This window comes from Amblyomma mixtum, chromosome 1 (genome assembly GCF_055824585.1).
Source record: "Amblyomma mixtum isolate Tamu chromosome 1, ASM5582458v1, whole genome shotgun sequence".
Taxonomy (NCBI): domain Eukaryota; kingdom Metazoa; phylum Arthropoda; class Arachnida; order Ixodida; family Ixodidae; genus Amblyomma; species Amblyomma mixtum.
This window is the reverse complement of record NC_143012.1, coordinates 314092681-314117738: the sequence shown is the minus strand read 5'-3', so window position 1 is coordinate 314117738 and position 25058 is coordinate 314092681. Positions and strand designations below refer to the sequence as shown.

The window sequence follows — 25058 nt, the reverse complement described above, 5'->3', positions numbered from 1 at the left end:
CTCAAGAGCAGAGGTCAACCTGTCTTCTTTCCCGCCGTCGTGGCTTCGCTTGTTCCTTGGTCACGGGGCGCCGCTCTTGTTGGCAGTGGACACTGTAAATATGCCGGGTGTGTGGCGCACCGTTTGCAGCGTGCATGTGTTGCGTGCGTGCGTGCGTGCGTTGGCTTACACGATTGAGCTCCGCCCTGTTGTTCTCCGGCGCAGGCGTGCGTCGCTCATGTCTCCGCGGCAGATCTTCCAGCAGTCCAACATGACCCAGAAGTGGCAGAGGCGGGAGATAAGTAACTTCGAGTACCTCATGTTCCTCAACACCATCGCCGGTACGTGCAGGCGCTATGTCTCTTTCTTTGCGTTGCTTTTAGAAAATAAAACAAAATGTGTGTTGTCTTCCCCTGGTCTGCATGCATGCAGGTTAAGTGCTCTTGTATCTTAGTGCAAGGTGGGCTTTTTTTTACTCTTTGGTTTCGAACATATGTACCAGACCCCTTCAGTTCAAACATGCCCCCCCCCCACACACTTCGGGGGGAAGGGGGGGGGGGGGGGGCATGTTTTGCTAGTGCGGGATTAATGCATACAAGCGTCGTCCGGACATTTGACGAGGTTCCTTCTTGGGCTAAATCTGGTCATGAAGGCTAAATCTGGCCTTCATCCTAAAGGTTTGCTTCGGCGGAGCAACACAAGACAGGAAAGAGAGAAGCACGCAGCACGGAGCGGCGCACTGTGTGCTGCTAGAGCACTGCACGGACCTCATTTTGAAGCCCCCCGGCCCGAGGCTCAAATTCTGAGCCCAGTCCAGGCGTGGGGCATATACATTACGGGCCCGCTACATTATTACTCTGTTTAGCCCGGGCTCGTTCCCGCAGCAGCTGAGGAGGTAAACTGCTCACTGTACAAGTTGTCTCCTATACTACACAAGTAAAGAAGTGGAGGGCGAAGCGTGCAAATCGCAATAACGCTTTAAAAGAAAAAAAAAAACATGACGCAAAAGAAAGAGAAGGTAAAGCGGGTTCGTCCGCTCGGCTTTTTGAACAGTGGTCTCGTCTGTAACTACTGAATTGAAGTTTCGACAGCCAAATGAAAAGGGTTTCATACACGCGTAACAAACTGGTTTGCGTTACCTCTAGATTTTTGATCCGTTATTTTTTGCCGGCCGCAGTGTTGAGTTCGCGGTCGCACTGCCAGTCTTTCGTTAGAGACGAAAAGCAAAAGCACCTGTCTATTGTGTAGCATGTGCTGAAAGACCCGAAGTGGCCTAAACCAATATGCTCTTCCCCAGTGGCGTTTCACATCGTGTAGAGACGTGTTTTGGGGAGGTGAAGGCACAAAATCAAAGACGATTTTGGAACAGAGGCCCCTCCATCGAGCGTTTGATTGGAGGTCCTTCTACAACGGCTCGTATGAGGTTTCCAATGTCCAGTCGCGAACGGTAACACAGAATCGATCAGATGCGGGGCGCCGTTTGGTAGATCCGACTGCGCGTGCTCGCTGATAGAGGAAACAGCCCAAGCCAGCGGTGTTCTGTATTTTAGCCGGTAAACGCACTCATGTAAACGAGCCGTGTGTCATGCATTACGACGCGTCGCCAAGAACACCGCAGTAGTGCAACAAGCTGCTGAATTTTGCGCTTTAGAATCTGCGTGAGCGGCCTTTCGCTCCTGTTCTTCAGTCACTGAAAAATAACATCTAATTTCTTCCCTTGTGTCGTTAACGCGATCTGCGCGTCCAAAGTTACTTGCACATGGCACTTTGAGTGACGTTGCTTAAACTCACTTCAAGTAACGTTGCGTCAGCGAAGAACTCCATAGAAGAAAATTAAGCTGCGTGGATTATTTTAATTTCCAAGACGTTCCGAACAGCTAGTAAACAAAAAGAAAACTAGTGTTAAGCTTTACTTGAGGGAGAAAAATGCAACTATAACAGACACCAAAAAATAAGCAAATACGCGTTGAGTGACTTTTTTTCTCGGCCCGCTCCGTGGCGCTATTTCGCCTGTCACTGCTCTAGAACGCTTCAGGTGTACTTCTCCCTGCGATATTGAATCAAAAGCCGGTCACAGGTCCTTTTTGTACGGGCCTGGGCCCGAGCGGGCCCGCAACTTCAAGCCCGTGTTCGGGCCAGAGCCAGCGAAACAGCGCATTTTCCTGCTTCTCGCTGGCTTCTCTGCCGTGTCTTGTGTTGCCGCGATAAAGCAGATCTTTAGAATGGATCGCCAACTGGCCAACAAAACGCTTCCACACTCATTGCATGCACATGATGTTGATTGCTGCTTTGCAGAAGCTTAACGCTCTGCGAGCGACACTGAAACGTTTAAATAAGAAGCATATGCAGCTTCAGCAACGTCTCTAGACTGTGCTGTATTTATGCGCCGGCGATTTGTGCACGTTTCATGTGGACAAATTTTCTGCATGCTACTTTCTGTGCCTAATAGCCTAAGGCGTAAGGTGCCCTCGTGAATCGCTTCGGTCTACATCGTTGCAAGAACACGTACAGTCTTTGTCAAAAGTAACCAGGCTGCGTGGTTCGCTTCTAGCTTGTATAGTGAAGCTCTTGTGACTTTCCTAAAGACTAAAAGATGTTGGAAGGTAGGAAGACCCCCAGTCCTTACCTTTAACGACCATTTCAGCTTCAGGGAAGCGTTAAGGGCTCCACTCTACGAGCTAGAAGCAAACCATGCAGCCTGGTTACTTTTGACAAAGACTGTACATAACCTTCGGCTTCGTAAACCTCCCTTAGAAAACCGAATTCGAAGCCGCCTGAGCGTTAGACGGTGACGCCCGCCGAACAGTGTATAGAGAGGCGAGCCTTATGGGGAGGGTTTCTGCTCAGGACGCACCTACAACGACCTGAACCAGTACCCGGTGTTTCCGTGGGTGCTCACCAACTACGAGTCCCCCGAGCTGGACCTGAGCCTGCCCAGCAACTACCGGGACCTGTCCAAGCCCATCGGCGCGCTGAACCCGAGCCGGCGGGCGTTCTTCGAGGAGCGCTACGAGACGTGGGAGCACGAGGTCATCCCGCCCTTCCACTACGGCACCCACTACTCGACGGCCGCGTTCACGCTCAACTGGCTGGTGCGCGTCGAGCCCTTCACCACGCTCTTCCTGGCGCTGCAGGGGGGCAAGTTCGACCACGCGAACCGCATGTTCGCCTCCATCGGCCAGTCCTGGAAGAACTGCCAGCGCGACACCTCCGACGTCAAGGAGCTCATCCCGGAGTTCTTCTACCTGCCCGAGATGCTGGTCAACAAGAACGGCTACCAGCTGGGCCGCCAGGAGGACGGCACGCCCGTCGGTGACGTCATCCTGCCCCCGTGGGCCGCCTCGCCCGAGGAGTTCGTGCGCATCAACCGCATGGCGAGTAGTGGGCTCCTTCGTGTCGTCTATCGCCCGTTTAGAAGCGTCTTGGGCACTCGAGTCTCAGCGCCGTCAGCACGGCGCTCTTTTCTCTTTTCCTTTTATGCGTAGCATATTTCAATCACTCAGTTCAGCCCTTGGGCGCGGCCGGGCAGCCACCAAACCACGTGACGTCACGTCACGTGGTGACGTGACGTCACCAAACCACGTGAAAAAAAAAAACGGCTGAGCATGGTGGCGGTTGCCACCGCCCCGTTTCAAAGGGGGCGCTCCTATCCATCCATCCATACGTCACGGAGGAAAAGCTGCTGAGAAAATGGAGTGCCGCCAAGCAATACCTCGCGCAAAAAGACCGCGCAATATGCAACGCATTCTTGGCTTAACCAAGCTAAGCCTGGGGATCTTTTTTTTTCGTCTGAGTGCTGCGAAAATAATCGCACAAGAGAGGACCTCGAGGCCACGACGTCATAATTTTAAATTAATAGCAGATGTGAGCGTTATTTCTGTCAGCTATGAGGTGAGCAGCGGGCGTGTGTTCATATGTTATTTGAGCTCTTTTTTTTTTTTTTACAGCGATGCTTTTAGTGGCGTGAGAGGCGTCGTTGGCGTAACGCATCACGTTACCATCTCATGGTCAGGTGGCTTTACGTGACCAGTGATGTCGTCGGCAGATAGGAGCGGTCCGAGCGCGCTCCGCAAAGGTGTTGGTGGAGTCTCCTCGACTCATCGCGGAGAGTAAAAGCACGAACAGACTCGCCGATCAAACGCATTAATGAGAAAGCATAATTGTAGAAACATATATTTTTAAATAAAACCAGTCTAGCGGCGGAACAGCTGTCGCGGCCAACTTCCGGCGCTTTCGTCCCTCGGTCCGTCAGCTGCGTGGCGTGCAGCTGTGGTGCCAGCCTGCTCCGCGTTGAGCCACTCAGGAGGTGTCCTAGATTAGTTTAAGAGGTTTTAGAATTCGAACGAGCTTAAGGTTATCGAATGTGTGAAACTTGCAAGTAAAGCTGTGCTAGCATGCGAAATGGCGACGTAATCGCAGAATAAAGCCGTGGCGGCGGTCGGGCTTCTCCCCAGCGCACAGCGCCAGGAGTGGGGGGGGGGGGGGGGGGGGGGGCATAATGACGTCATCTAGGCGGCAGTACATTTCAAACGCAGAAACGCCTACTTTGAAAGAAGAAAACCAACGCCACCGTAGGGAAAGCCTGCGGTTGTACTTAATGCGGCAGAGGAAATTTGCAATCTCATCGTCAGTGACTCCGTCACTGAGCTTCTCCGCAGTGCTCCGACGCTGTGAGGAGAAGCCTAAAATTAAATCTGCGGTTACGTTACCATTGTAAATGCTGGCGAAAAAAAAAAAAAATCTTCGTACGCTTTACCTACATGCTTTATACATTCTGATCCTTGAATCTCGTGGAATTCTTCAAAACTGGTTCATCTTCACTTCAAGAACTTGGCTATTCTATGCCTCCTCAGGCCCTGGAGTCCGAGTTCGTCTCCTGCCAGTTGCACCAGTGGATCGACCTCATCTTCGGCTACAAGCAGAGGGGTGAGTCGCTCGAGCAGTGCGCTTTCGCTTTATGCCTCGCTGCTTTGCTCGTACACGTACGTCTCAGCGGTGTTAGAATAAATCCTCGCGAGCCAAACGGAGGAGTGCGTCGTTGACAGCAGGCTTAGTAACGCAGCGGTCACGCGCGATCCGTCACCTCATACCTCGACGTTTTCCCTTGTACCACGAACTGACACCGCCAGTCATTGCGTTCATCGCCGGCGGTGTCGTAAATACGCTACACCCGCTGCGTTCCCGGTCCTCAGCCTAAAGGTAAAATTCAGGTTATACTCAGTGCGGCAGAGAATTTCTTGGAAGTTCTACTGAAATAAAATAACGAAAGTTGTTAGGAGAGGACACTGTAGACTGCTGCACACAATTTTAGTTCTTAGAGAAAAAAAAAATCAGTTATTTGGCTCTTTTTGGCTTTGGCTTTGCAGCAAAAGGCGCATTATTGCCGAGAAAATCGTTTTTTTTCTTTCCGCCACTCTATTCAAACTTGTGACGTCAAGAAGGGCTCCTTGATCGTAGTTTGAAATTTAGTGTTTAGCCTCATGGATCCGGGAACAAAAATCGGTCTTGACATCACCGCAGTTCGCTTGCGAAAACGGCCTGTGGCGGCGATACCTCTGTTTTATTGTTAAAGCTCTTCTAAAGGCGCCGTTTTCAATTTAAGTAGCATCGAACGCGGTAGTCTGTCGGTACAGGCCAACTTCAGTTTTGTCCCCAGTGTCCTTTTAACACTGTCACCTCCGAAATATCACGTCAGCGCTTCTCTGGTCTTCTGTGTGTCTTTCTCCCGCAGTTGTTATTGCTGCCGCTTTCAGGAATTCAGAACCACCCCGCCGCTCTGTACTGAGCTCCGTCTGACGGTGCGCCAAGCGCACTTTCCATACGAAGGTTCTCAGCAGGAATAATTTGTATGTGTCTGCCGTTAATCTGTGGTTGACTGTTCCGAGTCATCAGCATATACGTTTTACGTCGCGCCATGCCGCAGTTGACACGGAATGAAATTGTAATGCTCCATACGTTGCACCAAAACGTTCTCTTTGGGGGGTAGTTTGTATAGCCTAGCAGCTAAAACTCCTAATTGAAACTTTGAATTTCCTGTTCCTGGGTCGTTCATTCACAGCCTTCGCAAGCGCGTGAATAGGCTCTGCTAACTTCAGTGCAGAGTTCGGGACAAGTTTCTCTCCTCAATGCTGCGGCGGGGCGCGACAGAAAACGGATATTCTCATGACCTCGGCACACTCGCACAACCAGTGAGAAACGGGCGACGGTTTGGAGAGCGCGCGCCTGGCGTACCGTTGAACGACCCTCGATATAGTCGGGCGCCACTTTGGACAGCGCCTTCTTAATAATGACGTACGAATCGCCCACTTTATAAGGTTGCTACCTTTTAATCACTTCCTTCACATAATAAAAAAAAAAAGTGCTAAGCATCCCTTTTATTTGACGGCGTTTTATATGAGCGTACAAAACTGATATCGTCTGGGTCCTCCGGTGGCCGGACAGATTTTTCATAGACTCCATTATCCCCGAAGAATGGCTCAACGGAGGGCAAGAGTTGCTGGGGGCAAACTCTCCTTCCGCCCTGGGCGCCGTGTTTATTTCTCGAGGCGCGCGCGCGCGTTTTTATGTTTTAAAACCGTGCAGCGCTCTAGAAGCCGAAGCGGACATGTGGAAATCGAGTGCCTAAATTACAAAACTGAAAGCACGTAGTATCAACAGTTTGGAGACTGACTGTGGCCACCTGCGTGCTGACTTATCACGATAGCCGTAGATACGGTAGCTGATAAGACTCCGGCCGGTCAGGAAACGATAGCGGCGAAGGGGTTTAGTGAACTAAGCGCCTGATAAGGCGACGCTTCGGCACGCTGCACCGTTTTAGAACGCCGACGACTACAGAGAAGGCAGAAACAAGCGCGCCATCTCTCGTTCACCGGGCGCACCGACTCGGGCAAAGCTCCCTCCGTAGCGGGCGCTGTGAGGAGGAGGCTGAGCTCTTGTTCCTCTCGTTCTCCTCCTCGTCGGTCTAGGTGGCGGCTAATTAAAATCGTGATCGCGGGGCGTGGCTCTGTTTGCGTTGCGGCCGCCGGCGCCGCTTGGTCGTCGTCTTCGCCGTCGTCACGGCAGGGAGGGCGGGCGCCTTGCGCGTACAGTGGAGCTCGCGCGTAACTCGACCTGCGCGCGCTAGTACGTTGTGTGCGTGCGCGCGTTCGTTGTGGGCGATGAGCGCCTGCTGGTCCTGCCCGCCTGCTCGAGTTTCGATTAGGGGCGCTCGCCCATGAGCCCATCTGGTTTAATGGGCCCGGGATACGTCGTCGTCTACCCCCCCCCCCCCCCCCCCCCCCCCCCCCCCCCCCCCCCCCCCCCCGTTCGCTGCCCACATGCGTTGCTTGTTAATGACCATATTCGTCTTGGGCGCCGCTCATCTTACCTGCCCACCACCACGGCCGAGCCCCTTGTCGGGCTCGTGACCGGTGCGGGCTTATAGCATCATCAGCTGCAGCGCGCGGCTCCGTACTTTCTTTTCAGCTCCGTAGGAAAGCGAAGGAAAGAATGCCGAGTCCAACTCTTCTTTTTTTTTTCCTTCCCGAAGCAGATGTACGACTGCTCGGGCTTCGGTCTCGCTAATTGGCCTGCTCGGTAATTCTGCAAAGCGTTTGTACTCTGTCTCACTGTTTGCTGGCGCCGAAGTGGAGACTGCACGGCTGACGCTAATGGTTCAGGGTCCAACTGTCAAGGCTGGCTCGCGGCCGTCGCTTCGACAACGGTGATGGCCCAACGTGTGGCAGCGAAAGTGCTGACTGATCACGCGCTGTCGTGACTGCGATTAGCCCTGATCCGGTGGCCCGAGCTGTATAGCAATTCCTCTTTGGCGCCAACAAATTGTGAGACGGTAAACGTGCAGTGGGCAATTCGCGCTGTTAGTTATTGCAATGCTATAAGTCACATTTTTGGTTTATAGCGTGGCAACAGGCTATCCGAACGAAGTCTTCGCAGGATTCGGCCTAATTTGACAAAAACTTGCAGTTGTTGTACAGCGAAGGGTTATCTGCAGACGTTTTGTGTTAGATTCTAGTGCCATGAGCCTTGTCTGTTGCTGCGTTAGCATGCATACCTTCGATGCATATATTTGTGTGAACGTGACAGTGTCTCATGTGTGTGTTTCTGTTGCGCTTGTTTGGTTAAAAAAAAAGCAGTCGTAAAATGTAATCAATCTTTTCAAGCGTCGATGTGCTTCCTGTCTGCACCTTCTGTCAAGCGTCACGCTTAACGCCATGGAGCGCTTGGCGCAAACGAAATGGACCATAGCGATGGACAGGCGAGTAATCGAAAGGAATAGAGTCTGAAAGGAACCGACCTCAGCTTCTTGTTATAGCGTGAAGTGTCGGTGCATGATGATCCTTGCCTAACCCATGCTTTTTTTGTGTGTCTTTAAGCATTAGTGTGCATTTATGTGCCTTATTTTGTTGCTGTAGTTTGTGTAAAATTGCTTGGCGCTGGGCACTTAATTTTCCTTGTTTAACGCTTATTCGCTTTGCTTCTGTTTTATTCTCCCTGTGATGTCTTTAGGTTCCGGTAGGAGAGCGAGTAAGTTTACGCTTGCACGCGCTACTCCTTTGGGAATGCGGTGGTGGTGATGGGCGAGATGGTAAAAATGTCTATTATTGGTCTGAAAATTATTTACTGTTCATGTAACTAGAAAGAGCTGCCCGTTTCGGTATTGTGCATGCCAGCGGCCGCTGGAGTCACGTTCATGCCGCACAGTTATCAAGAGAAGATTTGCTCTGTAGTTGTTTAAGGATGGCACTCGGACGAGTTATGTTGAGTGCCCAAATCGAGCTAAGACTGCTAAACCCAGCGCAGGATGATAACCCAGCACAGGGTGCCCACACCGAGTGCAGAGGTAAAATTTTAAACCGGATGCAGAGGTTTCAAGTCAAGTGCAGAGTGCCTCAACCGAGCGAAGTGCTTAACCTAGCGCAGGATGATAAACTCAGCACATGATACCTGCACCGTGCCGCAGAGCTGCCCAAATCAAATGCAGAGGTGCCCAAACCGAATGCAGAGGTGCCCAAACCGAATGCAGAGTTGCCCGAACCGAATGCAGAGTTGCCCGAACCTAGCGCTGAGTGCCCGAACCGAGCGCAGTGCTAAACCCAGCATAAGGTGCTCACACCGAGCGCAGAGGTGCCCGCACCGAGACGAGAGTGCGGAAACCTGGTGCAGGGTGCCCAAAGCAAGCACAAGAGTCTCAAAATCGAGCGCTAGAGTGCCCAAAGCGAGCGCAAGAGTCTCGAAACCGAGCGCTAGAGTGCCCACACCGAGCGCTAGAGTGTCCACACCGAGCGCTAGAGTGCCCACACCGAGCTCCAGAGTGTCCAAACCCAGTCTAGACGCAGCCAGCTGCCAAGGTGCCGAAACCATGTACAGGGTGCCGAAAGCGAAGGTACAGGATCGCTTACTTCTTGCTTTGAGGCTAAACCAACCTGCTTTGAGGCTAAAGGCCGAGCCCCTATAACTGATTGGTGCTTCCTTTTTCATGTTTTTTTTTTTTTGCACTTTATAGCACCTCCTACTGTCGGCAGCCTATAGCCGCTGTGAAATAGCTATGGTTGGTGTTGAACATGTCCAAAGGCTGTTGTAACGAACCAGGGATGTGACTCAGGAGCCTCCTCGCGTGTACGAGATAGCTCTGCGATTGGTTGTCACAGGCTATTGCACTATAGATAGCGCATAGACAGCGCGCGGGGACGAGACGGAAGTAACAGTTTTTACGAGAAGCTTTGCGGATCCGGTCTTCGAGAGGGATGCGGGACATTCTTTGATGATCAGCACTTCCTCAACGAAGTACAGGTATACAAAAAAGGAATAAATACAGTGGAAAATGTCCGCTATCTGATGTTCCCCATGAGTTCGATTATGGGACAGCGTTGTTGTTTTGTTTTTTTTTACCATTGGAGATAGCTCAAATCGGGTAATTTCCATACAGGTAGAGTAGCAGCTGCCTTCAGTGAGCTTGACAGAACTGCAACCCCTGTTTTTTTTTTTTTGTTTTTCGATGAGATGGATGCAGTGTCAAACGAAATTTTACAACCTGGAAAAAAAGATATACTGAGGTGCACTTACTGACAAGGTGATTACACAAGCAGTAATGATAACGTCTATGCCCGTCGGTCCGGTTTCAAGATATATACCTGACGCCTTTAACAAGTCAAATCTGGCTTGCTGGCGCATTTCGACAGTCTCTAACCAGAATTTTAGCGATGCTGACTCGATCGCATGCTTGCGTTTTACCGTAGGGGTGATCCTGACCCCAGACTCGTGGCCAGAAGGGGGAGGGTAGAACGGTTCCCATCGCTGCACGAAACTGGTGCCGTGCGCGGCGCTGTGTGTACGTGCGTATATATACGGCGCCCCCGGGTGCGCACCGGAGCAATTTGTCGACGCGCCTGAGGAGCCGCAGCGAAGTGGGCGCGCGTCCGGTTCGTCCCCTCCGCGGTTTGTTTCTCTGCGCGCCCGCGCAGCGGGGTGTCGGGGCCGCGCGTTGTTCGGAGCGGGGAATCTCCCAGCGGGGCCAAAGTATCCCGCGCGGCCATCCGTCTTGGTGACTTTCGCGGGCGAACGCTGCACCGCAGCCCACCGACCCGTCGGGACAGCAGCGCCGTTCGCGGTCAGTGCGCCTCGATCGTGTGAGCCGAATTGCGGTCTTTAAAGCAATGAGCCGGAGTTACCGGCCCCGTGTGAGTGTCGTCTGCGGGGTTCGCCGCGTCTCACTCGCTCTAGGTGGGTGGTGGTTGTGCAAAAAATAAGGCTGTCCGTGTTAAATCGAATGCTACTCGGACATTCGCGATACACAATTTTCTTGTGCCCGTGTGTACGCATTGCTGGGCGCCTCTTCGTCTTGCTTGTTGAAAGAATTTGCAAGAAACACCGTAAGTGCGTCCGCTACGGTGGCCTAGTGCAAAGAAACTACTCGCTCGCGTATCCCGTATGCCCCCCCCCCCCCCCCCTCTCTCCCCCTCATTTCTGTATCCTGATGTGGACGCGTAAGCTAGGCTGTGCACGTTCTGTACACGTTTTGAAGCCCTACAAACAAATTTTAACGACCTGCGCAATATATGCAAAAGGCGGAAGCTCACACGTCTAGCACATCTTGTCTGCTTCCGCTTCATTTTTCGCGCCTTTTTTTAATGATCCGTTTTTAATGGCGCATGTGTGCCCCGCACGCATGCGGCAGGAGACGACTCCAAATGGCCAGGCCCGATGACTCTGTCCGCGTCTTTCTCCGCGCATACAACAGCGGCGCGCAAACGTGTCGCACGGTTTAAGGAGGGTCCATTAGGAATCAACCTGTGGGCCGACCTCCTCTCCCTCGGTGATCGATCGAGCGCGCGCCGGCGAGGCGCAGCGGTCGCGTCTCGAACGAAGCGGTGGCGCCGCTCGCCGTGGGAGCGGCGCGTGCGTTTCCGTGGCGGCACTTTAGTTCCGTGCACTGCTCTGAGGATCTTGGGCTTTGACTTGTGCATCGAATGGAGCGCGAGGGGGAAACGGGCACCATCGAAACACGGGAAGCGCAAGAAAACAGTCTGGCTACCATATGATGGCACTCAAACTATACCATTAAATAGCCGCGCTTACCTGTGCCATCGATCGCTTCTATAGTAGGATACAACTTAAAAAAACAGCAGTTGCTAACACTGGGCCGCGGTCCGCGGCGTCCTGTATTACTCCGCTGGCCAATCGCAACTGTAAACGAAATCAGCTTTTTAATGTTTGTCTATATCAAACAATCCATGTATCAAAATTCTAGAGCTCATAATTTTTTTCTTGTCACAAGCTTCTTGTTTACGTAACAAGAAGCGTTTAAGCAGCGAACTACTTTTTCGTCGTGGAGGAATTCTGTGCGCAAAGGCTGAATGTGGGCGGAGCTTCACTGCAGACTTAAGTTGTATCCGACTATATACAGCTGTTGTGCCAACCGTGCGCCTGTGTGATTCGTGGCGTATCCTCTTGTAGAATCGTTAGAGGTAAAAAACTTGTTATATCAGTCCAAATTTGTGACCATTTACATGATATATGCCTTGTGAGGAAGTGCACCTGCAGTCAAAATTTTATGGAATGCAGTATTAGCAAACCACTTGGTTTCACTACCATCTTTGCAATCTTTGCAATTTTGAGTGGGGGAAATGCGCCATTACATCTGGAATAGTTCTCCCCGGATGCTGAGGAGATAAATTTATTTATCAAGTTTGCATTCTGTAAACTTTATAAACATAACGAACAGCGAGTGGCATTCCGAACTAGAATGGCATAAAACCGGTAAGTGCAGTAAAGCAGGACAAATAAATAGGGGGAAGCTTGTTCGGTGATTTGAATTATTGTGCTAAATGGTTTCTGTTGGGCAAGCAAATGAGTTGACGAGGGGAAAAAGTAGTGATAAAAAGTTATTCAGCTCTTAATAATGGTATGAAATTGGCACACCTGTGTTTTTGTGGCCTCTGACGCTGTGTAAATTCAACATCACTGTCAAATACAGTGTTATCCTGCCTCAGAGTTGAGTGAAAGACTCCTTAACCCTTTGAGGTACACGGAACATATCTGTCCCCGTAAATAAAACCAGCCTAACTAAAGAAACCCCATGTGCATTAGCGTATAGCTTGCTCATTTGACTCTCTTATGTTGACTTCAACGGAACGTTATGTATTGGTCAGTAAAATTGGCACTGACACCCCTCGAAACGAGGCAGTTTTGCACCCAGAGCACGAAGGTGCTGTCAATCAAAGCATGACAAAAATAGTTTTGTTAGACTTTATATTTATGGAGAAAACAAAATGAATGATTGCAACAGCACGTATCTGACTTTAGCAGAAAAACTGGCGCACGATCTATGTGTCCTTATGTACCATAATGGATGTTCGGTTCTGCTTTGAATTCGTGGACGTGAGCAAAGCTGGCACCCTCTCACCATCCCAAATGTGACATAAGAAAAATGACTGGTGTTTATTTTTTGATTACTGTAGGTCTATGTGCTATCCTCATACCTTCCTTTTTTTTTTTCTAACCGCTGCTTCGCTGCTTTCTAATCCCCCTTGTTTGTTTTACGTGAAGGGGTTAATGACAACATCGTATGCTAAGGCGATATTGACTGTTATTATGTCCTCTAATATTGATAGATGATCAGGCCACCTGCTAGTGCGGAATCCACCTTTTCTAGCATATGGTAATGAAGGCAAGATGTGGCTTTTTATAACCACTACCTTTTGTGACAGTGAATGTCGTGTGTACCATTATGCATGTTCTCTGGCTTGCGTCACCACATGTCTGTATGTATTTTCTCATGCAGGTCCAGAAGCTGTTAGAAGCACCAATGTGTTTTATTACCTGACCTACGAGGGCAGTGTTGATCTCGAGAACATGAAGGACACTGTCATGAAAGAGGTCAGTGTACATGCTGACTGTGTGGAGTTGCTTCATTCATGCACAGCACTGCTCGGTTATTTGCATTTCAGTGCTGCTCAGTTTCTTGTGGGCAAGCAAATGAGCTGGACAGTGAGCAGACAGTACTATAATTCTTACTTGTTTGTCCTACCTGCTTGCTTTCAATTAGGTCCATCCTCAGAACTAGACTGCTGTACAGGCAGTAGGGTTGGTCAGTGCCTTCACTGGTGGAATGTTTGTTTGCGCACATGTGTGTATGTGTGTGTGTAGGGGGGGGGAGTGAGTTAGTGACATCGCAGATTGGTCTTCATGCTTGTACAGCCACTAAGCTAGAGTAACACCTCCTGTGTTATCAATGCCTCTCATGTCAGCCGAAAATAGTGCATAAACTCTTTCTTGCCCCTTCCTCCTGCCCTTCGACACTCAATAGCCTTCTCGCCTATCCCAGCTCATGCTGTTCACATAGGGTCCCGCTGGACTGCACTGCATAACGGAAGCTATAGGAAGCGTCGGAACCAAAGTTAAGTTATGCGGGCTCCTACCTGTGCGCACCATATAGCAGGTGACCGGTGAGCGCGGTGTCCATACTGCTGCCATTAGAAAGCTGATGATCACGCAGACATTGATAAAATAAAGCTAGCAAAGCTACCATGATAATACAGGAGGTATTGACTAGAGCTCGCTTATATTTTACCCCAGGGTGATTTGAAAAACACTGCAAGGACTAGATTACCAGTGACATTTAGTCTTCGTAATAAAACGTACATTATACAAAAGTTTACCATTGTGCTCTATGGCAGTGCATGCATGATCAGGACAGTCATTCTTTGTGTTGGAATGCTACAGGTCTAGAGTTGCTGCACATGCTCCCTACGGGAGCAGAGTTGTGTGTTGGTGTGCCATCTTGCTTCCAAAGCATCCCAGTTATGAGGGAAAGCCATCACTGCTGTACGTAGGAGCCATTCTTGACGCAGTAGTTAGAGTAGTTGCCTGCTGAGTCTGCTCGTTTTTTACTGTCAAACATAGGAAAAATGTTGTAAGCAGATAAGGGTGGGGATATTTTAATGTCCCACCCTTTAAAAAAGCGAAGAGTTGCCAAGAAAGCATAGGGGAATGTGTGTTTTTTTGTTTTCTTTAATTTGTGGTGTGGGCGAAGGGAATTAGTAGTGTAATCATGTTTACCAGAAAGATAATCGACTAGAAAGTAGAAGAAAAAAAACACATGCTGCCAGTGGTATTCGAACACACAACTTTCATATGTCGTGTAAGGTTCTCTACCGATTGAGCTATTGCAGTGGCTGTTCAACCTACTTTCAAGTTTATTTGTTCTGCACGTAACCTAACCTTGAGACCAGGCCGCCGTCATCCACAGCAGCATATGTAGAATGTTCTGTGGCTCTTGTGGAGCTAGGTGTTCCACAATACACAGCTACCTCATTCAACAAATCTTGCCTTGCACAACACACTAGAAGAGAAGGCTGCCATGCATCATTTCTCCGCAGACCAACTGGATCGCAGCGCCCCTCAGCGGGCTCCACGATGGTTGGGAACTTTCCGCCAAACAGATGAGACCTAATGTAAAAGTAGTATCGTATCACCACATGGCAGCACACTCGGTGGCCCTGCGGCAGATTTATACCTCTCTCTCTTTCCCCGATTAGTGATGCCCGAATCACATCTTACAGGTCGATACATCACACATACATACGCGTCAAACCGTTCAAGTACAATGAACCATGTCAAAAATTGAATTAATCTGGTTTAATTACCTAATTACTTATTAGCGTACTAATAATATAACTATGCATGTCCTTAAAACACGACACCAAGTCAAAGACCACAACACAATAACCAGGTCCACCTCTATCCTGTTCAAACCAATGAGCATTTGTGGCCGAAGGGTAGCGTGCCCATTTTGCAATCCAAGGGTCCTGGGTTCGAATCCCTCCTAATTTACCCCAATTACTTTACCGCAATTACTTTATTTTGCATATGTAAACGTCCTTAAGACATTTGTGACCAATCTGAGCACAGCAGCACTAGTTTGTCTTATTTCAACATGCCTGTTCCACGCATTGACGGAGCAGCCTTTATATACGGGAAGCAAGAGTGTGATCACAGTGAGGTGTTTGCATTGCCCACACGGGGTCAGGTGGTTGTTAGATCACGACCCTGTTGAGTAGTTCTAGTTTTTCCGTCACGCTGGCATCGGTCTCCCTCCCTCCCTCCCTCCCTCCCTCCCTCCCTCCCTCCCTCCCTCCCTTCCTTCCTCCCTCTTGCGGTTTTACAGGACATTCTGCGTCCGCTGCTTATCCTGCTGTTTTCGTTTCGATTTTCTCGCTTGCGTTTAATTTGTCCCCCAATGATGTGTGTGATCACTTGGAATGTGCAGCCATCCATGCATCACATTCTGCACTTGTGCCTTTATTCTTGAAGCAGTATCTTGAATTTTTTGTTTTTGACTAAAAGAAGCTAAAACTGTAATGCATTTCCACCTGCCTCTCCCCAAAAGGCTATTGAGAACCAGATCAAGAATTTTGGCCAGACCCCTTCACAGCTCCTGATGGAACCACACCCACCCCGCAGCTCGGCGATGCACATTGTGAGTAGAGGAGCAATATTGTAATGGATGAAAGGAATATCCACGTCTTTGTGCATGTAATCAACATTGTGCTTTATGGTGATTTCGTACAGAGCCCGATGATGTTCTCGCCAGTGACTGAAGAGCTGTGCATGATCATGAAGTTCCTGTCCAACTCGCCCATCTGCCACATCTCGGCCAACACATACCCACAGTTGCCATTGCCCTCAGTCGTTACTGTTACATGCAACCAGAACTTTGCTGTCAATCGGTGGAACTGTAACTACTCCGGTAAGTGATTATAGACCTCGGTAATCATAGAGATTACAAGCTTCTGTGAGTGACTGTCACTGTTGTCTAAAGGGCAGACACATTCGTTAAGAAAGTAAGTGTCATCTTTCAAGCAAACAAGCTGTCGGAAAGACGATTTGCTTTTGGAGTTGCAGTAACTGTGTGCTGGAGCTTCTGTTCATTGTTCTCATGAGTTCTACCTACTGCACATGACAACAGTACAGTGTCAAACATATACAACTGCCATTTAGCTTTTCTTGAAAAAGTGTGCACTGGCATTCCGTACTCAGCGCCAACAAGTCGGTGTGGTCATTCCTAGAATCATCTGCACGAAGTTCATTTCAAGCATAAGTCGGACTTTCTTGCAGATTGTCTGGAGTGTTGGAGATCTGTGTCACTTATTGCATATTAACCTGATTTGAGACTTAGTTGCTAGCATTCATAAAGGTTTCTGTTTTTGTTCTGTTATATTGGTGCCAATTAAGCATATATGGCCATTAACTGACGGTGGTCATAGTTCACCTGTTACGATATCATCTTAGTTCCAAGAACCTGTGAAATGAAAGCATCTGAAGATAACTGGAATCAGTTAAAAACAGTACAAACAGCAGTGCTGAGTACATACTAGCTGGTAGAAATTGTTAATTCCCCCGTTCGAATGCCTTTTGATGACAACATTATTATTACAAAGTGTAATCTTGTGTATAAGTGACTGAATCAGTTATGTATTAATGGTAGTCTGTCAGTTCCAGGCAAAGCAACAATGTGCCATAATGAGCATCTCTTTTCCCTTCACTTGTATGCTTAACATTACAAGGATTTTTTTTGGTTCTGGCCATTATCACCTAGCATCACATTTTGTAATAAGCATAGTAACATAACTAATTGATACATTTCTGAATATGGAGGTCTTCTAAGCTCAGGTGCTCAACTGTACACATTGTCTATTGTTGTGAATGATAGAACTGTATAAGAAAACTTAATGTATTAGTCTTGGGACTATTGCTAGCAATACAAGCATTAAATTTTTATAAAATATGTGCAAAGTAAGTGCTACTGGTTACATTCAGGCATAATTCGACTGTGATTGCCAGTCTTCTCAACACTTAGCACATATTATTAAGCAAATTACTTATTTTTAACTCCCATGACTTGGGTATAAATAACAGTATGTGAGCAGGAGTTATTTTTTGTCTGACAAAGTGGCCCATTATGAAGTAGCAACGGATAGCACTGCGAAGCCATGTGCAACAACAACAGTTGTCTACAATGAGGTACTCGTGTAGCCAGTTGAAAAAGAGCTTGTCCATTTCTGTGAAAACAAGTTTGTGTCAGCATCGTGACAAGTAAAGGCAGAAAAGGCAAACTGGTGTTTTTGTTCTGATAAAGCAAGGTATTTTGGGAATGGTGTGCAGTACTCATTATTACTAACTAAACATACAATGGACTTTTCGAAATGTGTTGCAGCCTTCTGAGAACCTGTGTAACCAGTTCTTGACAGCCATGATAAAATCATTTTGCCATGTTTCAACAAAGAAGTCATTTTATCTCTCTGGAGTGAAACTTAAAATCATGTGGCACATACTATTGTGATAATAAAATAATGATGTAACAGTAACAAGAAGGCCCGGGTAATAAAAGCTGGCTCATGGAATACCAGATACACATTTGATGCTGTAACAAATTCAATGGCTAACTATTGAAGAGCATTGAAGAAATAAGTGGTCTGTTCTCCTCGGTTTCAAGTGGGCATGATGGTGCATATTACTGCTGATCTTCTTATTAGTAGTGATTGCTATTCTCGAGTTCTGTAAACTTTCATTTTCACTCTTTTTGCAGCACCAATGCATTCACCAACATATTCTGACTCAAACCAGCCGCAGGCCAACCAACTTCCTCTTGCCATGGATCCTCTGCTCAGTAAGCGAGACATTCTTTGCAGTGTCATAGTGCCTGGGTTGAACTAGTTTTGTGCATTAGGCTCTGAGGCTGATGTTTAACATCAGCATTTTGTATCGATAGCGGTTAACCTCAAAGTTTCCCATTGCTGAAAGATACTAGCTCAAGTTATGGACATCAGAAGCAGTAAAATAAAACTGGAGTCCTCTTGCCACCAGCTCTTTTCCAGAACAAGGATTTAGCATTACCTGAAAAATTTTTTCTTTGTAATTAATCTATTTTTTCGCATAGCACGATTTTTTGGCACCCTGTTTGTAGCATGCAATGTGCCCTTGTGAATGAATGCAGTGGTTGGGAACATTCTCTGAGCTGCACATTGTGGTGTGTTTCAGTGATGAATGTGGCACCGCACAAGCGACACCTGGGGGACACGTTCAGCCAGCATGTGCGGATGCGCAGTGGCTGTTTTGTCACCACGGTGGATAGCCGCTTCCTTGTTGCTTGCGGCTTCTGGGACAAGAGCTTCCGTGTCTTCGCCACCGAGTCAGGTGAGTGTCGCTCGCAGTTGAGATGTCTCTCTAAGCATGCACAAAGGCAGGTGTAGTACCAAATTGCATATTACAAAAGCCATGTTCACTAGCGCTCACATAGTTTCAAATGGAATACCTCGTATCAATCCAGGGCATAATATAAATGCATCCAGGTGTATATCTGAGTCCTTTGCACTGTGTTCAATGCACTCCTCTACCTTGCCATTTATATCAATACTTGCTAATCCGGTACTTTTGCTTGTCAAGTTTTGAGGAGATTTTCTACTGACACAGTTTAGTTCATAATATATCTTCGTGCAAAGGATGATCACCAGGACTTCTTAGCATATCAAGAAATAACGACACTTCGCAGCTGATAGCACATGACTGAGCAGCCAGAAACACTAGGCTAGAGCTAATCTAGGGACTACTAAATGTCTGACATCGAACGCCAAAAAATGTTCAGTCTGATGGAATGCACCAGCAGAAACATAAAAAATATGTGCATGAGCAACACATTATGCCATTTAGTGCGCGATAAGAAGATATGATGTAGTCGGTGAATATTTTAAATACAGGTCTAGCATATTATCCTGTCGGGACAATATTCAACGCAGTATTTGATTGTGCAATCGACCGGCGATGGTGGCTCAGTGGCTATAGCATTATGCTGCTGAGCATGAGATCGTGGCACCAAATCCAAGCTACAGCGACCACATTTCAGTGGAGGAAAGCTGTAAAGAACTTGTATGCTGTGCATTGTAAGCACCGGCTAAAGAACCCCTGATGGTCAGAATTACTTCAAAGTCCTCTGCTGGGGTGACCGTCTCTTGCTCCTTTCATCCCTTCCTTCATCATTTCCATTATGGGGCGTTTCAGGTGTCCACCATGACTGAGACAGTTACCATGCCTTTCCTCTCCTCATAACCACTATTATTGTTATGCTCTGTACAGACTACTAATATACTATAGAAACACTAATTAGTGGCTTGGAGTTAGCATGGGTAGCAATCTTAAGTGTTAGGCATGGTGTCATTAATGGCAACCGAAGGGCTGTGATCGGCTAACTGTTCCTGACTCTCTTCCTTTCGTAACTTTGTTTGATTGCAGCTAAGATCATCCAGATAGTGTATGGCCACTTTGGTGTGGTCACCTGCTTGGCCAGGTCCGAATGCAACATCACCTCAGACTGCTACATCGCGTCTGGCTCTGAAGATTGCACTGTGCTGCTGTGGCACTGGAATGCCCGAACGCAGACCATTGCTGGGGACAATGCAAATCCCGGTGAGTAGGTTTTTGTTGCAGGCACAGTGCCGTTTGACATTTTTAGTCATGGACAGCGGTGTTGCAGACTGGAAGCGTCGTCTTCATTTGTCATTATACTTTCGTAGTTATTTATTGTGTTTGCTGATGTTTCATGTTTATGACATCTTGCCTTTTGGAGCCGAAATTCTTTAAAACTGAGTACAGAAAGTGCAAAAGGCGTGCCTAAATGCAATGGCAAAGTTGTTAGTTGTGGTAAGTTTAGTTTCATTTGTTCACAAGGAAAGATAAAATATTGAAATACTACTTTGCCTACCTGACCTAAGCACTTATTAAAAAGGGCATTCTTCTTTGAACTTGCGTTGAAAGGTTCAAGTGAGTATTGTCTAAAATGATTCCTTCTCTAACTGAACAGCAGTACTGCATAAGTTGGAACTGAGGGTAGGTAAATTTCCAACTCCAAGACTTCGTGTGTTACTCTTGCAGACATTCCAACACCCCGAGCTACTCTGACTGGCCATGAGAACGAAGTCACCTGCATTGTCGTTTCTGCTGAACTTGGCCTGGTCGTCAGTGGATCTAAATGTGCGTACACATCCGTCCTTCTTTCCTTCTAGCTTTGTATGCAGCCAACCACTGAAAGCCAACTGCTTTTTAGTGCTGTGTACTTTCTGTTCGAATTTTGTTTTGGCTGTTTTTTTGACTGACTTTAATAGAAACTTAGAGCTTGCTGCCCATCATAAATAAGTATGATCCCACATGTGCTGAAATTAGAATTTAATTGTTTGTTGTGGAATGAGTCTTTCTTGATACTTTTATGAAAGTGCTCTTCCGTACTTTACAGTTGTGCATTTCATTCAAACAAAATATTCTGTGCAAGAGGGGCAGTCAGGGAAGGTGGTGGTGCGTTACTGCTTTTGCATTTGACATGCATTTTAAAAATGCATTCTTGTGTATCTTTTCCGCTGGACAGCTATGGCAGTCATTTTTCACATCCTGCAAATGGGCTTCCTTTAATATTTTTCTTCTGTATGTGTGTTTGGTTGCCCGCACAACTTTTGTGCACATTTCTAGATTACAGTGTTGGTCTCTAAAGTAAAATTTGTTTTGGTGACTTTGTTCAGGTATCACCACAGCAAAGGATTCAGCGGGGTAATTTCTAAAATTGTTGAAAGTAAGCGGTGTGTAATAAGGTTTCTGAGCCAGCAGTTTCTCCGATTTCACCTTCCTTTCTCTCCTTCGATAGTTTTTAGATTCCTGGCACTATATGCCAATAACTGTGGAGAGCAGCCGTAGTGCTCTGCCATTGCACCAAGGTTCCCTTGTGCCATTTTAATCAAATCATCATCAGTTCAGTTTCTACAATTTCATTTCTGTGAAAAGGCGGCCGCTGCATATTCTTCATCAAAGTATAAAACAACTGATGTTGCTCACAGAAATACGATTCCCTGAAAATTGGATTAAAGGAAGGGAGGCAGCACTCATTCATGTCGTTTTAGGGTCGGATTTAAGGCCCCCACCCCTTCCCTCCCAAGCAAGAAATTTTACATCGGAAAGGAATACTGAACCCAATTTTTTTTTTCAACGAAAAAATTCCAAGATTAAAATGGGACTGCCTCTCCCCCTCCAATCACCTCCTCCAAGAATGACCTGTACTAAATGTGCCCCTGGCTTACTCTTTGTAGTAATCAAGCTATTCTTGATTTGGCTTAACTTGAAGAGCAGTGTTTGTAGCTTCAAGTGGTTACGGACACATACAAAAGTTCAGTGCCACATTATTCGCCATTGAAGAAAAGTTACAAACTGCCTCAGTGGGAGCCCTCTTAGATGTTTTTCCTATTAGTGCATCCCTTCCTCTTTTTTTTCCTCCCTGTTACACGTGACATGTGTGACCTGCTTCCCAAAGTCATGTTTGACGCCATTGGAGCTGTAAATTTGTTGCACTCTCTGTCCATCTATCTACAGCTGGTCCGGTGCTGGTCCACACAACCAGTGGTGACCTGCTACGGTCCTTGGAGGCACCTGACCGCTTTGGCACTCCAGAGCTCTGTGCTCTGTCTCGCGAGGGCATGGTCGTCGTCTGCTACGGTCTGGGCAGCCTCTGCAACTTCACCATCAATGGCCGCCGGTTGCGCTCCGAGTCCCATCACGACAACATTCAGGTGCGACAACAATAGCAGGTGCTAGGGTTGCAACTTGTAGCCCCGAGGTGTCAGCCGTGCTGAGAAAAAGTGTCTCGAGGGCTTAGAAATTCAGACAAACTCACATCACAGGTAAACTTTTAGAAATGGGTGATGTGAGGTGGCAATGTGCCATACATAATAGATATAGTGGCCCAGAGTGGAGAGAGAGCAGGAAAGATGGGTTTCTTAGAAAGCACAAGGTGAGAACAAGGGGCACTGGGGGGGGGGGGCTTCAGTTCATTGATCGATGTTTCAACAAGAAAACTTTTCTTCGTCTGAGTAAGGACATGAGGGTTGTTTTCAAAGACAAGTTCTCCATTCAGAACGTTGCCCAGCGAATTGAGGCTCCCCACTACCAAACTTTGTTCTCATTTTATGTTGCCTTTAATGGTTTATTAGGGAAAATGTATCAAAGGCATGTGCTGGAGCTGCGTGATACAATGGACTCTCCTTAATTCGAACTTTGGTTTATTGAAGCTTTTAGTCCCATAAACATCAAGTGCACTGAAAACTCCCCTTAGTGCAAACATCACGCAGTTCAGGAAAATTTTCAGTCCCCTTCCAGTTCAAATTATTGCGTATATGAAGTATGTCGGGTACACCTATGCCCTTAAAGTGAAGCTTGTTTTTTTTTTGTATGTGTTTTCTAGGTTCAGTGCGCTCACATAAATTGAGAAGTAACATGACTTATTATGCTGAGCTCTTTCCAGCTCTCAGGGCTTGGTTCTTGTTTCTATCATGCACCTGCTACGAACCATTTCAACATTTTTAGGCTGTGTTTTTTTTATTAATATGTGTATGGCACACCGATACACAGATGAACAAAGTCAGAGTGCTCCAAAGCAGAGGGTATCAGTTTACTTGATATTTAAAATATACATAAATAAAATTTTAAAAGTTACTTAACAGCACATTTGAATTATAGGAGCAGACAGACAGATTTATTTGACATCATGTGTACACAATGTCGGGAACATGGGCAAAAAGCCGGAAAAAGCGCGGCTTGACAGGGCCCATGTTCCCTATTAATAAAGGCTACATATGTTATGAATTCTGGTAACAAACACAATTTGACAACAGCAACGATTAGGAAATGGTACAAAGATCACCTTTAAAAAACATAGTTTAGTATTCAATTCGACAGCAGTGATTGATGCCTCTAGACTCTAGTAGCATATGTCCTCGCTATGTTACTTTGTAAATGAAAGCCAGTGCCATTCAATGTACCACAGCACAGTTCACTATAATGCTAGCCTTGATTCACAGTAAGTGTGTTCTGTCCTTAATTACATCTTCTTGGTCCCAAATCTGTTGTTACAAGCAGTTGAATATGTTTGTAATGACAGTTGCACTTCAAGAGCGTTTATAAAAGCAGTGAGTGCACTTCACAAAACAGCAGTTATTGATACTAGCTGTTAAAGATGAAAACCACAGCCTTTAACTGCTTGGGTGTCTTCAATGGAAATGTTATTCAAGACACTTACATTGAGATTGGGGAATTTTATGCAACTTTGAATTCACGTCGGACTTTGACCTCACTGCCAAATGTTGTATCGACTCGGGTACTCGCGAGTGCTTCTCCCAGCTAAACGACTGGCATGCTAGTGCTTAAATTTTGCACAATTGGCCAGACTTAATTAGAAGTATGCATTGTCTGCAGAGACATCGAATCAAAAAAACAAACCTTTGCAACAGTTCTGTCAACAGCGCTATCGCTCATCTGGGACGGGAGAAGCGCTCTCAATTTCACATTGTTTGCTTTTGTCCTTCTGCTGCCAACTAAAATAGGGCCGCCATTACAGTGGAGAAAGTTAAAATGTCACATCCGTGTGTGAGTGGAAATAATGCAGCGCTATAGCCAGGAAAAGCGTTTACACATTCCCTCTTAGCGATGCAGTAGTCAGTATTCTGGTATGTTCTAGTCATGTGGTGTAGCTAACTGCTTTTGTGCACAACCTTTCCTTTCATGAAATTACTTTCTCTCTGACCCTGTGCACCCTGTGATTGTTTTGCAGTGTCTGGCGTTGAGTCGCGATGGCGAGTACATGGTGACTGGCTCGGAGAGCGGTGTGGTCGAAGTGTGGCGGTCATTCAACCTGGCCCTGCTGTATGCCTTCCCTGCCTGCGAAGGTGGCGTCCGGTCTCTAGCTCTGTCCCATGATCAGAAGTGAGTAGTTCTAAAGTAGATTTTTTTTGTGAGAGTCGAAATTTCATATCATGTATCCGCGGGCCCACCTACGCGTTTCAATAAAAACTTGCAGCATTGTTTGCTTTGAAAGGTGTTATGTGTTAACGGCGCAATGCGGCGATTTTGGCCAATCACGACGAGGTAAAGTGAACATCCTGAACATAAAGCCTGAAGGTCAGGTGCGCGTATTTTTACACGAGGTTGTAAAAACCCGCAGGACAGTAACGAGTGTGTAATGTGAATGTTTAAGGGAACATGCTCAAGAGCAAGTATTTTCGTTAAATTTGTCCCAGGCGGTTGAAAATTTTATAGTTGAGAGATCCTTCCCAGTTTTTTAAAAATGTGTTGTCCATTTTTGCTTATCATGCTAGTTATATTTTTTACACATCATGCATTTTAAATACCATATAAAAATGTGTATGGGCCGCACCCTGTTTTCCTGAAGAAAAAAAAAAAAAAATAAACATCCGTGTAAAGGCCACACCCAAACTTTCCATGACCCATGCGGGAACAGCCTTCAAAATGCACACACCATGGCCTCCACGATCAGCTCCGGCTATGAGCAACGGTGCGCTTGATCATAGAGGCCACGCATGCGCACATGAGCTTACAGGTGCCACCCACCGATGACGCCCGAGGTCGTGGCTCATCATCATCATTATTGTCAACTTTTTTCTCCGCCGCGAGCTCCCGCTATCTATATCGACATCAGTATCACCAGCTCCAGCTGCCAAAGACACAGGAGTTGTGGTTGCTTATTAGTTCATCAT

The 25058-nt window shown here is 47.2% G+C and overlaps 2 protein-coding genes across 5 annotated transcripts in view; one reads left to right on the top strand and one right to left on the bottom strand.

Annotated features, from left to right (window-relative positions):
- The window catches only part of LOC149372513 (uncharacterized), a 45843-nt gene that overhangs the window by 3744 nt on the left and 17041 nt on the right, over window positions 1-25058 (bottom strand). The gene's annotated exons all lie outside the window — the stretch shown is intronic.
- The window catches only part of rg (A kinase anchor protein rugose), a 317271-nt gene that overhangs the window by 287943 nt on the left and 4270 nt on the right, over window positions 1-25058 (top strand). For 2 of the 4 annotated variants that reach the window (XM_089567001.1, XM_089567002.1), the window contains exons 40-52: window positions 205-320; window positions 2827-3353; window positions 4833-4905; window positions 8485-8502; window positions 13259-13353; window positions 15866-15955; window positions 16048-16225; window positions 18065-18145; window positions 18517-18672; window positions 19765-19938; window positions 20404-20502; window positions 21883-22079; window positions 24116-24267. In XM_089567001.1, coding sequence (XP_089423127.1) covers window positions 205-320; window positions 2827-3353; window positions 4833-4905; window positions 8485-8502; window positions 13259-13353; window positions 15866-15955; window positions 16048-16225; window positions 18065-18145; window positions 18517-18672; window positions 19765-19938; window positions 20404-20502; window positions 21883-22079; window positions 24116-24267 — 1956 coding nt within the window. The remainder of the gene's footprint in view (window positions 1-204; window positions 321-2826; window positions 3354-4832; window positions 4906-8484; window positions 8503-13258; window positions 13354-15865; window positions 15956-16047; window positions 16226-18064; window positions 18146-18516; window positions 18673-19764; window positions 19939-20403; window positions 20503-21882; window positions 22080-24115; window positions 24268-25058) is intronic. The other 2 variants (XM_089567004.1, XM_089567003.1) reach the window with 1 other exon arrangement.